The 15,901-nt window shown below is 41.7% G+C and overlaps 1 protein-coding gene and 1 non-coding gene across 5 annotated transcripts in view; one reads left to right on the top strand and one right to left on the bottom strand.

Moving 5' to 3' along the window:
- Window positions 1-1,766: 1,766 nt before the first annotated feature.
- Window positions 1,767-1,920, top strand: LOC147447403 (U1 spliceosomal RNA). Its single transcript, XR_015189750.1, has one exon. It is a non-coding gene; the product is annotated as a U1 spliceosomal RNA (small nuclear RNA).
- Window positions 1,921-2,404: 484 nt separating this feature from the next.
- LOC147447402 (polyadenylate-binding protein-interacting protein 8-like) overlaps window positions 2,405-15,901 on the bottom strand; it is a 41,394-nt gene continuing 27,897 nt past the window's right edge. For all 4 annotated transcript variants that reach the window (XM_086523213.1, XM_086523211.1, XM_086523210.1 and 1 more), the window contains one exon: window positions 2,405-2,843. In XM_086523213.1, coding sequence (XP_086379339.1) covers window positions 2,792-2,843 — 52 coding nt within the window. In that variant the 3' untranslated portion in view covers window positions 2,405-2,791. The remainder of the gene's footprint in view (window positions 2,844-15,901) is intronic.

Below are 15,901 nucleotides of genomic sequence, written 5' to 3'. Positions count from 1 at the left end.
TCCACCCATATGAGGCTATAAACTGTACTGAACTAGGTGAGAGTAGCTTGGGTGTCATTGTGGAAGGGTCGATGCATCCACATCAAAGTGATATTTCAAGTTTGAACTTGGTAAGCTCGCCTATTAGGCAGCTCACATTTGAGAATGGTGAGCCCTTGATCAAAGACACTGGATCTTCTTCTGCCATTGAGGGTATTCAAGATTTCCTCATGGAAGAAACGGGAGATTCCCTTGAAAGCTTATATGCTTCCAGTGATGACTATGAGGATGATGGCATAGATAACAACAGTGAAACTAGTTTTGAAGAAGGTACCACCAGTACAGAACTAGGTCTTCTTCTTCATACTCAAAATGATAGAGAGCAGGATGCCATTGCCGGTGACTATGATATAAGAGATGGGACAGGTAAGAAAAGGAGTTATGTACATAGAGTTAGGCCTTAGGAAAAAAAAAGGTAATGCTCATGCTTTCAACAAACAATGTGATGCTGCAAACATTCACAAAGTTGCAACAATTGATTGTTGTGAGATGCGATGCTGCCAAATTGGAAACAGATCCAAAATCATGCAAGCGAGGGTAGACTTTTGGGGACAAAGCTACACTAGCCAATGCACATTTGTATTGGATTTTATGAGCATGGCTCATAGAAAAGATCAAGAAGAGGAATGCTTTGAGTTTACTTTTGATGGAAAGAAGGTATGTAATGAAGACATTGATGCATTGTTCAGTCGCTTTTCTGAGAATCTTAGAAAACAAGCCATTTTTACATTTCCACATTTGATGAAGATCTTCAGTGAGTGTGTTAGCATCCATTCAACACCTTTTCTCCTACTAGTGTATAGTATGGTTGTTGAAAATGGACCATATTGGATCTTGCAGACTAATAAGCATCCACTAAACATTGTATCTTAGTTTTAATATGTGCAACAACCTACTACAATACAACCTTACCTCAAGTCCATGAGACACAAAGAATCGTCCCAAATGTGTGAATTTTTCCCTATTTTCCTAAATAGGTGTTTGTAGGACAATGGAATCTTTTTCAGTGTTTTTCATACAATGCATAACACCATGGGCTTATGCTCAAGAGGCACCACATACCTAGTTAGGTACGATTGGGGGCTGCCCCCCCACCCCAACCGGGCGCGGCGGTCCCCTACCCGCAATTGTACCTAGCTAAGTATGTGGTGCCTCCCTCACACAAGCTCATGATGTTGGGGTAAGTCACAATGTGAGAATTATTGTGAGAATCGGTCCAAAAATTCTTGTGAGTATGTTAAGTGATTGACTCTTACTCACCACCAACCAAATTTTACCATAAAGCTAGCAAGAAAAGAAACAGATTCCTTTTTAGACGACTTGAGGCAAGCATTCTATGGAATTTTAACAACAAAAATCAATGTAATTCTTTCCTTCATTATAACACAATACGATCAACCAAGCAATGATTGAAATTCAATTGCAAAACACAACAAGAAAATAAACTTCTTTGCAAATCATCTGATGCAAGCAATTTTTTCAATGATGTGCACTTTCCTTCATTTATCTTGATGAGATAGCGAAGGAAAGTTTACAATAAGACCTGTAACACACACAACTAATTTCTTTGTAGAGTAATTGATGCAATCATTGTCAAAATAAGAAGTGATACTTTCCTTTGGTTCAATGAAAATGGGACCATACAACCCTGGATGTGAACAAGTCAGAGTGTGTGTGTGTGTGTGTGTGTGTGTGTGATAGAGAGAGAGAGAGAGAGAGAGAGAGAGAGAGAGAGAGAGAATCGGTGATCAACAAGGCCGATGGCCTAGGGTTGGCCTCTCCATTGCACTGCGGACGGGCCGCACCCTAGCATCTCCCCTCTGAGGGAGAGTGCACGTCATAATTTGTGGGAGCGGGGGCTCGCGTTCGCACGGCCCCCATTTCACACACACACACACACACACACACACACACACACACACACCCACACACACGCACAGAGAGAGAGAGAGAGAGAGAGAGAGAGAGAGAGAGAGAGAGAGAGAGAGAGAGAGAGAGAGTGGATAGAGCTTTTGGTAGAATTGTCTAGGCTTCACTATAAATATTTCTAGCTCTATCCACCTCTCTCTCTCTCTCTCTCTCTCTCTCTCTCTCTCTCTCTCTCTCTCTCTCTCTCTGTGTGTGTGTGTGTGTGTGTGTGTGTGTGTGTGTGTGTGTGTGTGTGTGTGTGTGTGTGTGTGTGTGTGTGTGTGTGTGTGTGTGTGTGTGTGTGAGAGAGAGAGAGAGAGAGAGAGAGAGAGAGAGAGAGCACTCTAATTTGATTGGCTAATAGACTGTATAAAAACATTCTTGTAATTAGTAAACTTACACGTTATGCAAAAATGTGAAAGAAGACAAGGATTGAAACCATATTGCAATGTCGTGAGCAATAATTCCAAAGAAATAAAATTCAAACAACAAATTGAAGAATGTGTTTTGTGTGAATCTATGATGGATGGACACTGTAGGTAGCTTGCAATGAGCAATTGTGGATTCTCCATGCTCAAATCACATTGCAACTCAGCTCTCCTAACAAAATAGTTCGGACCATGGTATAACAAGAGCAAATGAAAAGGTGCTATGGCATTGAAGAAGGATCATAGAAGAATGATTCTCTCCTCTATAATATGAGATGGCCTAAGTCTCTATGCCTCAAAGCTCTTAATCAAACATATGGTCTCACCATCCAAAGTTGATGGCCATATCCTCTTCCATGGTCACTTTAAGTAGCATCTCGTAGCAATGTCGATAGATTGTTTGCTCCAAGCCACAATTAAAAATATCGTGGTGATCGAGATCTCAATGGGGTCTTTGATGGGCTCACCCTAGACATAAAAATAAATCTCTCTCTCTCTCTCTCTCTCTCTCTCTCTCTCTCTCTCTCTCTCTCTGTCATTGGCATGTGTACATGTGTGTGCATGGATGCCACATTTATGCTATCTCAACAATCCACCATGACACGAGAGAGAGAGAGAGAGAGAGAGAGAGAGAGAGAGAGAGAGAGTTGAAAAGTTTCGCAATTTCATGCATTTTGAAATTATGAGACTTTGAAATATTTCCTTTTAAAGAAACAAAAACTGAAATAGGTATCATCTATAGATAATGTAACATTTGGAAGTAATTGAAACTTTGTATATGTTGTTCAATTGCAATTGTTTATTATTGGATGTTAGAAGTGGTCTCTGATATCAAGCAATTGTAAGAAAGCCTCAAATTCTTTATTTAATGGCAATCCTGGTTTGAGTTTTACCCCATTTGTGAAGTGATACTTATAAATATTATCATAAACCTCCTCAACTATTATATTCTATATTTCTAACGTGCCTTTCTACACAACTCATATGACTATTTTTGTCTACTAAAGTTCTATTTTAGTGGTGCAAGTTCAGAATCCATAGTGTACTTCCTTGCAATTCAAAGATTTAATGAGTATGTCTTCATTTGTTGCTTCTCAATTTCTCTCTTCTGAACAAAATATTTTTCTCTTAAATGAAAGTAACTAAATAAAAGAAAGAACAAGCAAAACAGTGCTCTTGTTGCTCAAATCAAATTAAATAATAGAAGAAAGAGCGAATTCATGAAGGAATCTAAATCTGTCACAAATTTTGACCATTGCAGGGTTGATCTGCAACTATTTGCAATTGTTGGAACATGTTGGCTGAAATTTTGCAAGAGTAGCTTCAATTGATGGCTGAATATTTGTACGAGCTTGACATGAAGTGCTTGATTTGTGTAGGGCGCATGGTAGAAGGAAAAACTGATAAGGCATGGAAGGCAACTCACATTGGCAAGGAATGCAAAGAATAGGGCAAGGCTACTACTAGCGCCAGCAACCGGTAAATGATGTAGGACAAGTGGACACTTGGACACCACATACAAGGCAGATGGACACTTGGATGGCACATGCATAGCAGGTGAACACTTGTACTAGGCGTGCAAGGCAAGTGGTAGTTTTTGCATGGCAAGTGCAAGGCGGCCCTAACAAGTGGCAATTCTGGCAAGGCAAGTACTAAGTGACCCAAACATGAGGTAGTTCTTGCATGCCAACGTGCATGGCAATCCCAACTCAAACCATTTTCAACCAAGGCGACTACACACAGACACCTATAGTTGAGGATTTGGCCAACATATCCAATTATAAGCTCAATTAATAGTAGAATATACATACACAATGACATACTTGTCATATTGAACGCACACATTCACACAAACCTATCTAAAGGGCTGCCTAGCTAGTTGTAAATGTCTTTTGGCTGTGTGTGTGTGTGTGTGTGTGTGTGTGTGTGTGTGTGTGTGTGAGAGAGAGAGAGAGAGAGAGAGAGAGAGAGAGAGAGAGAGAGAGACGATGTATGTGTGTGTGTGTGTATGTGTGTGTGTGTGTGTGTGTGTGTGTGTGTGTGAGAGAGAGAGAGAGAGACGATGTATTGAACGAGAAGAAATTTAACACCATGAGTCGTGATGTATGCAACATGAAACATATATACGCAAACAAGTCTCGAGGTAATGTATGCAATGGCAATGTTGTTTCTAATTCCTCTCTCATGCAAGCTATGTCCCAAACAAAGAATGTTGAGAATATGGATGTAGAGGAGTTGAAAGAACAAGAGCGACGTTCCAAAAATATTGTTATTTGTGGAGTTCTCGAAGAGAAGTCCAAGACACCTCCTTGTCTTACCAGTGTTATTGAAGATTTCTTCAAAACCCGCTTTGGCAAGTCAAGAGTTATGTTTCCGAGGCACATAGCATTAAGAAGAGGATGGGGTCTAGCAGGGACTCTTTATGTGCCATGAGATTACGAAGGTGATTAACATCTTGACAAATAGACGCATGCCATGTGTGCAAGAATGGTGGGTGTGTAAGAGAGGTGTAAGAGTGGTCAAAGGATGCACTTCCTCCCCCCGACCCCCCCAAAAAAAAGGAGTTGGACAACTTTATAATTTTCGGCCTTTTATAACTCCTACGTATGATGTTCGAGTTATTGTCATAGATTAATATTTTCTCGATAGCTCTGGTTCATTCTTTTGATCACTTCCTTGACCGTTTGATCAACATTTGGTGTATTAGAAGTAGACACACTCCACTTAACTTATGGTTGGCTTGTGGTTGAAGAGGCACAGCTCATAGTACTGTCTGCATCTTTTGATACTTCTGCATAAACTTTGCAATTGTCCACTTGATACAATGCTTCTCTTGTAATTTGATCAAATGTGGTACACTTTTAAATGTAGATTCATTTTGAGAGTTTTGTTTCTCAAGAGCTCTACAAAGAGAATTGAGCGAAGATTATAGATATGTAATCCAAACGCCGAGCCCTTTCCGTATATATGTTACATGATATGGTTTTGACCGCTAGATTTTAAATTTCATTTTTGGGAGAAATTTTGAATTCAAATGAACTAGCCATTTTACTTGTTTGAACTCAAAGCTATCCTTTGATTGCTAGAGGTTTGACTCCCTTAAACTGTCAATTAAAGAGACCCTCCTAGACTTCATTCTCTTCCTAATGGAGTGAGTAAGCAAGGAGCTCCTTGCTCGAGGAACAACCAATTGTATGCACCATGCCAGATGAGACCAAGCAAAGGATTATTCTTAACAATAGTTTGATTTATTTGAGATATACAAAATGTTTTGTATATGAAGATCACACTATTATGCAACAAGGCATATGAGGATAGAAATAAGAAAAACAAGAACTTGTCTCATGAAGAAAACATGCTAAGGAGAGAAAGCAAGTCCCTCGAGAAAATAGGAACATGTGACCTATGAGGCCGCGTTACAATTGAAAGTTTTCTTTTGGAATTGCAATGTATACCCATAGAATACGGAGGTTGACATAGATGAACTAACTAGCAAAGCCGATATTGTAATTCTTGTGGAAAGTTGAGACCATAATGCACAAAGGATTAACGGGTTGTAGGATTATGATGTATATTCATTGACGTGGTAAAAAACTCTTACGCGAAGAGAGCAAGGAGAGATAGCATGTATGATTAAGAAAGGGTTTTGTATCAAATATCAAAGAAAACAAGCACAAATGTTATGTATGGCTGAAAATTATGAAATCAAAAAGAGCATCCATTTTTGTAGTTGGTTACTACATTCATCATCGTGATTCCCCCTTTGATGTTTGCATGAATAGAGATCAACCATTTGTTGATCTAGAGGAGGACATTGCTTATGTTAAAGGAAAAGGGGATGCTATTGTCTTTGGAGATATGAACATCCGCACAAAAACATTACAACATGATATACAACAATTTGATATGTCATACATTTCAAGGGGGTTGAAGGAAGTACACTCGTATGATCGTACATCAATGGATAAGAAAGTGTAGGATCACCGGGAAAAGTTCATTTTACATATGCGCAATATTGGTATATGTTTATGTAGTGAAACTGGTGGATTTACATATAAGAAGACAGAATGAGGATATTGTTAAAGTTATAGCATCTTAAGTGAATAACCCAATGTAATCCTAATAATTATTTTGACTTTAGGTATTTATTTTACTTATTTGTCAAATCTTGGGTAGTACAATTTGCTAAAGTGAGCTACGTTGCATTTATACCTTTGTATAATCATTTTTTTACGTATAAAAAGTAATTAAACGCATATTTCTATATTATACGCGTTAATCCGTATAAAGTATCTTTTATATATACGTAATTTCAATTTATCCTACCTAAAACACTTTCAATTGTGGGTCGAACTCTACTCAGAGCAAGCAATTACTATTCTACCTACTTAAATCACCTCCACTGTGAGTCAAGCTCTATAGGTAATTTCTATTTACCAAAGCTAAATCACTTTCAAATGTGAGTCAAACTCTACACAAGGCAAGCGATTAGTATTATACCTAGCTAAATCACCTCTAGTGTGAGCAGTCCTCTATACTTGGCAAGCCAACACACCTTAAATCTACCTAAGTTACTTTTAAGTATGAGCATGGCTCTATACAAAGAAGTAAATACTAATTTAAGTTTAAACTTTCTATTTATTAAATAAAACAAACTTTATTTCTAATTAATAGCTCAATGAACAAACAGATTTTATTTCGACTTTGATATGATATCAGAGCTCCTAGCTCGTTGATCGCAAGGTGGAGAGAATAAGCACCATTGGAAAGAGGAGTTTGTGTAGCTGTCTTGAAGGTGCCCACAGAGAAGGGTGGCCTTATGGACCATCGAGCTTCACTCGTAGCACTCTAAAACGCAAGCACAAAGTGGCAACATTGGCAATGTTTGAAACTCGGGCAAAAAATCAATCACCGATGCACAGGTGCAACCAGTGGGCTAGCATTTTGAAATGCAAAATACGTGGAGGGTTATCATTTTCTGCGAGGTTGTAACAAAAGGGTCTTTTTCGGTAAAAATTCAATATGACATTTTGAAATGTTGGTGGTGCAACTACAAAGGGGTCTAACTTAGTTTGACTAGCATTTTGAGATGCAATCTGTGAGGATAAGGAAGGGTGACGACGCCTTGGACAATTTCCTTGATTGCTTTGACGCTCGTTCCTACATAGCATCATCATCAACATCAACATCGATGAACCAATACCAACACCAACTAAACGCTATGGATAGCACATCGATCAGCACACAGTAAGCAACCTATGCAACTATAAAGTTCTCAAGGAAATTGTACCATTTTTTGGCTCGAAATTGTGAAGCCAAAAGCGAATGCACGAGTTTACCTAGAGGATAGAGAAAAAGGCAAGTTTAAGGAGGGCGAAAATACCAATGCTCAGTTAGCTGCCTCAGTATCGACGAGGTCCGAGATCATTGTTACAAATGCGAGAAGACGACTTTTTTGGCTCAAGAATTTGAAGCCAAAAGTCAAAGGCAAAAACTCACAAGAAGACAAAGGCAAAGGCGAGCTTGACAAAGATAACGGTGATAAAGACTTGACAGAGGAGATCGGCATGGCACACGTGGTGGCGACCACAATGGCCATGACGCAAGATTTCTAGTCAAGTGGCAGTTGCCACAACTAGTTTAAGCCACAGAGAGGCTTGTGAGCGATAGAGAGGCAAAAAAGCTCGCTACAAACAATTTGGACCCATGTGTTGGAGTTCAAGTTTGCAATGTTTGAACTCGTGGTTCAGAGTTCAATGCACATGCATCTGGCAAGAAACCAACCAGACGAATCTAAAACACTATGGATGAATGTATCAATCCATAGTTGTTGGTTATATTATGGACAAGATGTGTTTCGAAGTTCATTATCTAGAAAAGTTTGGATGTGATGTGTTCATAGTTCACGAATGGAGATTCTTGGACGTAGTGTGGTCCACAATTCAATTTTCCATGAGACAAACGGTCATGAAGATGACATTCTTTTAAGCTAAAAAGTTGGAGGTAGCATAGCAGAGGTGTACCCACTTAGAGGCCTCTTCTGAGGTGTCCATGATAGCTTCTTAATCGACTTGATCTTCCTATCTATGTCCATTATGAGCTACAAAGAGAGTGTTAAAGTTATAGCATCTCAAGTGAATAGCCCAATGTGATCCAAATATTTATTTTGGCTTAAAGTATTTATTTTTCTTATTTATCAAATCTTTGGTAAGGCAATTTGCTATGGTGAATATATAAGCACTATCTTAGCTCCACTATAACATTATCAATTAATTGCAACGGTTGGTTGGTTCATCTCTCTCTCTCTCTCTCTCTTGCTTTCTCCCCATTGCTCTACACTTCCACATCGTCGGCTTTGACAGATATTGCGATTTGGCTTTATGTTTCTATGTCTTGTAACATGCATATGTGAGAAATTGTGTTGCATTGTGATGTGCCAATCACTGAACATTTCTTATTGGATGAGATTTTTGTGGGAAACCAACAACCCAAGATATCAAGAGCTCCAATCTGGAATGATACTCCTTATTGGATGAAATTATTTTGGGAAGCCAACAACCCAGGAAATCAAGAGATCCAATCTGGATTGAGAAAACTGATTGTCCCTCGGATTCTTCCTCAGAATGTCCCTCCAATGACCCTCGAAAAGTTTTGAGCTAACTTGAGTTGTTTTGCACACATACGGTAATTGCAGACGATTATTTTCTTTCAAGAAGGGGGCATGTCACAAATCACTGACGTGTCAAGCCACTGAAGAACGGAGCCAATCTGTAGATCCCAGCCGAGGGGCCTAAACCCTAAGAAGAAGAAGCAGAAGAAGTAGCAGTAGGACCTAAACCCTAAGAAGAAGAAGCAAAAGAAGTAGAAGTGGCACAAGAAGTTTTACCAACTTGCAAAGTCTCGTGGAGTGACTTCCTTTTAAAGAAGAATTCCCACCAACTTATGGGACCCCGTCCGATGGGGCACAAGTGACCTAAAGAGATCAAATAAAGCGGAACCTCTACACACATACACACACAAAGTGATGATATGGCAGCTGTATGGACGCTTGCATTTTGTGCTGATTTGCTGACGAGGTAGCCTATCCGGATTTTCATGACTTATGATGGACAGTTTTCAGCCCCAGCTTTTGAGGCCAGATCCTTTTGAGTTTGATGCTTTTCATGTAACTTCTTTTCATAGGCCAAGGGCCTTTAAATATGTGCAGAGGGCTCAGTCTCTGGCACGCTTTTGGGTAAAGGTGCAGAGCGCGTGTACCGACATTGTACTGAGTTCAAGCGATATAAAGAAATACCAAAAGGGGCACCAAGGTTTAGGGCCAGTGCTCTCCGCTTCTCCCCGTCTCGTGTTGTCTTGCACTCTCTCTCTCTTTCAGTTCAATGTTATTTGAAGTGCTAAAAGTGTTCAGTCTATTCTTTTCCGTTGGCACATGGTGCCCGTCTCCTGTGACAATATGAGTAGATCCCATGCCGATGTGTATAATTAGTTGGCAACTACAGTTTGTGGTCAGTGGATTGTGGATTATGGTTTGTTTTCTATCTCTGCTCCGTATCATTCTATCTCTCTCTACTTGAGTATTCCATATTGCGGTGTGTGTATTCTATCCCATCAAGTTCCCTCTTTCCTTTCCTACCCACTTCCTCTCAACCCTATACATACCACCCACCCTCGTCCCTATCCTCCTACCTCTCGCCCCTACCCACCCTCTTCTCGCCCCTACCCTACTTTCACCCCCGCTCGCCCCTATCTAGCCCTCGCCTCTACCCACCCATTGTCACAAACTGCGACGTGTCAAGCCGCTGAAGAAAACGAAGCCAACTTGCGTATCCCGCTCGAGGGGCCGATACCCTATGAAGAAGCACCAGAAGAAGCGAAAGCAGTGAAAGAAGTTTTACCAAATTGCAAAGTTTCGCCGAATGGCCTATTTTAAAAGAAGAGTTCCCACCAACTTATGGGACCCCATCCGATGGGGCCCACGGGACCTAAAGGCATTAAAATAAAGCAGGGCCACACACCGCGTGGTGCATGATGATGTGGCAACTGTACGGATGCCCGCATTTTGCGCTAGATAGTGCCACATGGTAGACAGTACGGAATTCCCCGTTTTACGTTGATGACGTGGAAGTTGTACAAATTTTCGTGAGATACGCTAACAGCTTTTAACGTCATCTTTCGCGACTAGATGCTTTTAGAGTTTGATATTTTTCATGTAACTTCTTTTCAAAGGCCAAAGGCCTTTAATTATGTGCAAAGGACTCATACTTTGGCACTCTTCCGGGTGAAGGTGCAGACCTCAAGTATCGGCATTGTACTGAGTTCAAGCAATATTAAGAAATACCGAAAGGGGTGCCAAGGTTTGGGACCAATGCTCTCTTGGGGTGGAACTCCGCCACTCCTCGTCTCGTGTGTCGTGCATCTCTTTCAGTTTAGTTGTTATTTGGAGTGCTTAAAGTTGTTCAGTCTGTTCTTTTCCGTTGGCACGTGGTGCCTGTTCCCGTTACAGTGGTATCAGAGCTTCAAGCATGTGCTTTTCTGGAAGCATACCGATCCTACCAAAGAGCAGAAAGAGAAAACCAGCACTTCGAAATTTCTATAAAAAATCTGTGTGCTGACCCCGACCATGCACCGGACTTATTAGGGACTCCCACCCTTACTCCATCGCGCATCGGGCGCGCTCCCATCTTCATCACTCTGTCTTACAAGGCATAAGCCATAAAGATCACTTGCAAGAGAAGGATCAAAGATTTTTCGAGCCACTGTTTTTCTCAAAGGCAGTGCCATGCAATGATGGAAGTCTATAACTACCGAGCCGCACACTTGAAGGACTTGGCAAGCTTTCAAAAAAAAAATTGCCCGAAGTTACATGCCTTCATACATCTTCCTTGAAATGCTTGCCACAGAAACCCTAACAGATTACAACTTGAAATTTCTCGACATCTCGCATTAGGTGTCTTCTCTCGAGTTGACAACCTTGGATGCCGAATGTGATTGCTATATCTTAGTGCTACCATCACTGCCATAGGAACATTGTCTATCGAGACTTGTTTCCACTATTCAAGAGCTTATGGACCATGCTAGCTAAAACATTATGAAAGAAATATAACCCTAATTTTGGTGGAGGTTGCAGGATGGAAAAATCAGTCGTCTTTTCGAGCTCGACTGATGTTGAGAATGCTTTTTCGCTTTGATTTAGCAATTTTCTTAATTTTGTTTGAGAACTTGTTTGGTGATCTTGTTTGGAATCTATTTGAAATGGATGGTATCTTTTTAAACCTATCTTGGTACCGATTTGAACTGTTTGACTTTGATTTTGTTTCAATGATTAGTGATTTACTCCCGGAAGGAGTACAGATAAATGATGTTTGAAAATGCTTGCACATACTCATGGCCCCAACCCTTGTGGTTATTTACCGGGGGAGTATTGAATGTTTGAAAAGTGTTGTTTTTACTCGTGGCCCGGACCGTTGTGGTTATTTACGGGGGGGAGTATTGTTGTTGTTACTCATGGCTTGGACCCTCGTGGTTATTTACGGGGGAAATATTGTTGTTACTTATGGTGCAGACCTGGATGGTTATTTACGGGGGAGAGTTATAAGAAGTCTGAGCAATGGTTACTCTTAGCACCTCCAAACCACGCAGGCTCCGATCTGGGGGCCATTTGGTTGTAAAAGGCCTCTATATCTCATGCCCAGAACTCGTTAGGTTATTTGCAAGAGGAGTGATGAGGGAGTCGTTGAACAACTCATGGCCCGAACCAAAATGGTTATTTGCGAGGGGAGTGTTCATTAGCCGCTTTATGTTTCTATGTCTTGTAACATGCATACGTGAGCATTTGTGTTGCATTGTGATGTGCCAACCACTAAAAATATTCCTAATTGGGTAAGATTGCCTGGGTATGTAATTTCAGTGCATCAAAACACCCGTTCAAGGTTAGCACAGACTAGGTGTGATGGCTAATTTTGCTACTCCGGAATATCAAGAGCCTCGAACTGGAATGAGAATATATTCCTTACATGATGAGATTTTTATGGAAAGCCAACGACCCAGGGTATCAAGAGACCCGATTTGGAATGACAAAATTGATTGTCCCTCGAAATGACCCTCGGAAATTTTTGAGCCAACTTGAGTTGTTTTGCAAATATGTTATAGTCGCGGACGATTGCTTTCTTTCAAGAAGGGGGGATGTCACAAACTGTTGACGTGTCAATCCATTGAAGAACGAAACCAACTTGCAGATCCCGACCGAGGGGCCTAAAACCTAAGAAGCAGCGGAAGAAATTTTACCAACTTGTAAAGTGTCACCAGGTGGCCTATTTTTAAAGAAGAGTTCCCACCAACTTATGGGACCCCGTCCGATGGGGCCCACGGAACCTAAAGACATCAAAATAAAGCAAGACCACGCACACACACAAATCGCGTGGAGCATGATGACGTGCGAGCTGTATGGATGCCCGCGTTTTGTGATGACAGTGCCACGTGGCAGACATGACAGATTTTCGCGTTTTACGTTGATGACATGGCAATTGTACGGATTTTCGTGAAACTCGCCAACAGCTTTTAGCGTCAGCTTTTGGGACCATATGCCTTTAGAGTTTGATGCTTGCTTTTCAGAGGCCAAGGGCCTTTAAATATGTGCAGAGGGCTCATATTCTGGCACTCTTTCGGGTGAAGGTGCAAAGTGCGAGTCCCGACATTGTACTGAGTCCAAGCAATATAAAGAAATACCGAAAGGGACGCCAAGGTTTGGGGCCATTGCTCTCTTGGGGTGGAACTCCGCCACTCCTCCTCTCGTGTGCCGTGTGTCTCTTTCAGTTCAAGTGTTATTTGAAGTGCTTAAAGTAGTTCAGTCTGTTCTTTTCCGTTGACACGTAGTGCCCGTTCTCGTGACACCCCCACCCCCCAAGCCCCTATCTAACCCTCGCCTCTATCCACCACTCCTCGCCCCTACCTAGCCATCCTCTCGCCCTTAGCCTACCCGCTCGTCTCTACCCAATCCTCGCCCCTATCTAGCACCACCGACCCTACTTTGTCCTCTAGTCAGCCAAAGCAACTGTGATTGGGGTGGGCCGGGTAGGTGGAAGACCTAATGCCCACATAATGACCTCAGGCATCAAGTTGATGCATCAACTGTCACCCCAAAGAATGGGCACCGGAGAATAGACTCAGTGAGACGAGGGATTTTGTACCTCAGTACGGGGAGCAGCGGGATAAGAGGTCATGTAGAGTCAAGACTCTAATGGTTGCACAAGGTGTCCGCCAGTAGGACATGCACCTAGGCACGAAGATTGTATGAGTGCAAGGGTGTCACCTCAAAAAGCCGCATCTAGCCAAAGCATGTCATATAGCGACACTTGCTGGAAGGTGTACTTCACGATACCATCTTTTGTAGGCTTTTCTCTTTGTATCAGGACCTTGTCTGGTACCTTGACCTGCTGTAGGTCAGCCAGTGCTTCCAAGAAGGCCCCATAAATATCAGAGAGCAGAGAGGTCGATCTGCCCTTTGATGAGCGCGGAGCGGTGTGTGCAAGTGATAGAGCACGCGAAGAAGTGCAGGGTGTGTACCTTGGAGAGGGGCGAGTGCAAGCAGAGAGAGGTGGGCGCTAGCAGAACGAAGAGCGATAGAGAGAGGTAGCGCTAGCTTTTGGAAGGGGAAGAATTAAGTGAGTAAAATGACTCACCTTCCCTTTATTAAAAGTATAGGACCAATTTTAAAGTTAGTGGCCAAGTTCAATGTGAACTTGGCCAAAGGTTAATAACCTTTAAACTATACACAAAAGGGGGCCATTTGGGCCTTTAACCCAACAACCTCCCACTCAAAGGCATAAATGGCGCCTTTAAGCTACGTGACTCCCACCATCTGTATGCATAGCTGATGTTGTGCTTTGCATAAGCACTTAGTGAGAGCATCTGCTGGATTTTGTGATGTATGGACCTTAACCAATGTAATAAGGCCATACTCAAGCACTTCTCGTATGAAGTGATATCGCACATCAATATGCTTTGTGCGTGCATGAAACATGGCATTCTTTGTCAGACATACGGCACTCTAGCTATGACAACCAAGCATAGGTGCCTTGTCAGGCAAACCAAACTCGCTGCATAGACGTGGTAACTAAATGGCTTCTTGGAAGCCTCAGGGGCTGAAATATATTCAGCCTCTGTCGTAGACAATGCAACAATCTTTTGCAATATAGAACACCATGAAACAGCACCTCCCGCAAGAGTAGACACATAGCCACTTGTGGATTTCTGTGTATCCACATCACCAACCATGTCAGAGTCACAAAACCCCTTCAATTCCAATGGTCCTTTACCATAGCAGAGGCATTTGTTTTTAGTCCCTTTCAAGTACCTCATAATGGACTTCACTGCATCCCAATGCAACCTACCTGGATTAGCCATAAACCGGCTCACAACTCCCACTGCATGGGCTATGTCAGGCCTAGTAGCAACCATAGCATACATAAGTGAACCACAAGCTGAAGCGTAAGGCACACTTTGCATGTCATTGGCTTTTTCCTTTGACTTGAGGCAATCATCCTTTGAGATTTTAACATATGGATGTAATGGCACACCAAGAGGCTTTGCTTCAGCCATGTTAAATTTGTCCAGCACCTTTTCAATGTAATTTTCTTGCGACAAATACAATATGCGCTGGTCCCTTTGCCTTGTAGCACGCACTCCAAGTATATGTTCAGCTGCCCCAAGGTCTTTCATTGAAAATGCAGATCTCAACTGCCCTTTAAGAGCATCAACCGTGCTTTTCTTTGCAACTATCAACATATCATCAACATAGAGCACAAGAATGATAGGGCTGCCATCCTCATCACGTTTAGTATACAAACAATGGTCTGCATGGCTTCTTTTGTAACCATGTTTAAGCATGAAGCAATCAAACTTCTTGTACCACTGTCTACATGATTGTTTCAACCCATACAAGCTTCTATTGAGCATACATACCAAATGTTCCTTGCCAAGAATAACAAAACCCTCGGGTTGCTTCATGTAAAGCTCTTCTTCCACATCACCATGAAAGAAAGCGGTATATACATCCATTTCGTCCATTTCCAAATCAAGAGCAGCCATTATGGCAAACAATACACGCAAAGTGGTCATCTTCACAACAAGAGAGAACACTTCCTGAAAGTCTATGTCCTTGGTTTGAACATATCCCTTTGCAACTAGCCTTGCCTTATACTTGGGTTTTGCATCAACTGTCTTGATTTTATACACCCATTTGTTAGGAATAGCCTTCCTTCCTTTGGGCAATTCCACCAAATCCCAAGTATGATTAGCATGCAAAACTTTAATCTCTTCCTGCATAGCAAGCTCCCACTTGTCGCTGTGCTCACATGTCTTTGCCTCTTTATATGTAAGAGGCTCTCCCTCATATGTCAACATAATGTAATGCAAAGAGGGACGAGTAGACTGCCTCACCCAATGATCCACATTATCCGGCAATGGGTTTACATCAGGTGGCATGATAAAATCATCAACAATGGACTGTTGTATATCATTTTCAACAC

Source organism: Adiantum capillus-veneris, chromosome 11, assembly GCF_014529385.1.
Source record: "Adiantum capillus-veneris isolate H3 chromosome 11, ASM1452938v2, whole genome shotgun sequence".
NCBI classification, from domain to species: domain Eukaryota; kingdom Viridiplantae; phylum Streptophyta; class Polypodiopsida; order Polypodiales; family Pteridaceae; genus Adiantum; species Adiantum capillus-veneris.
This window is presented reverse-complemented; position numbering and strand designations above follow the sequence as displayed.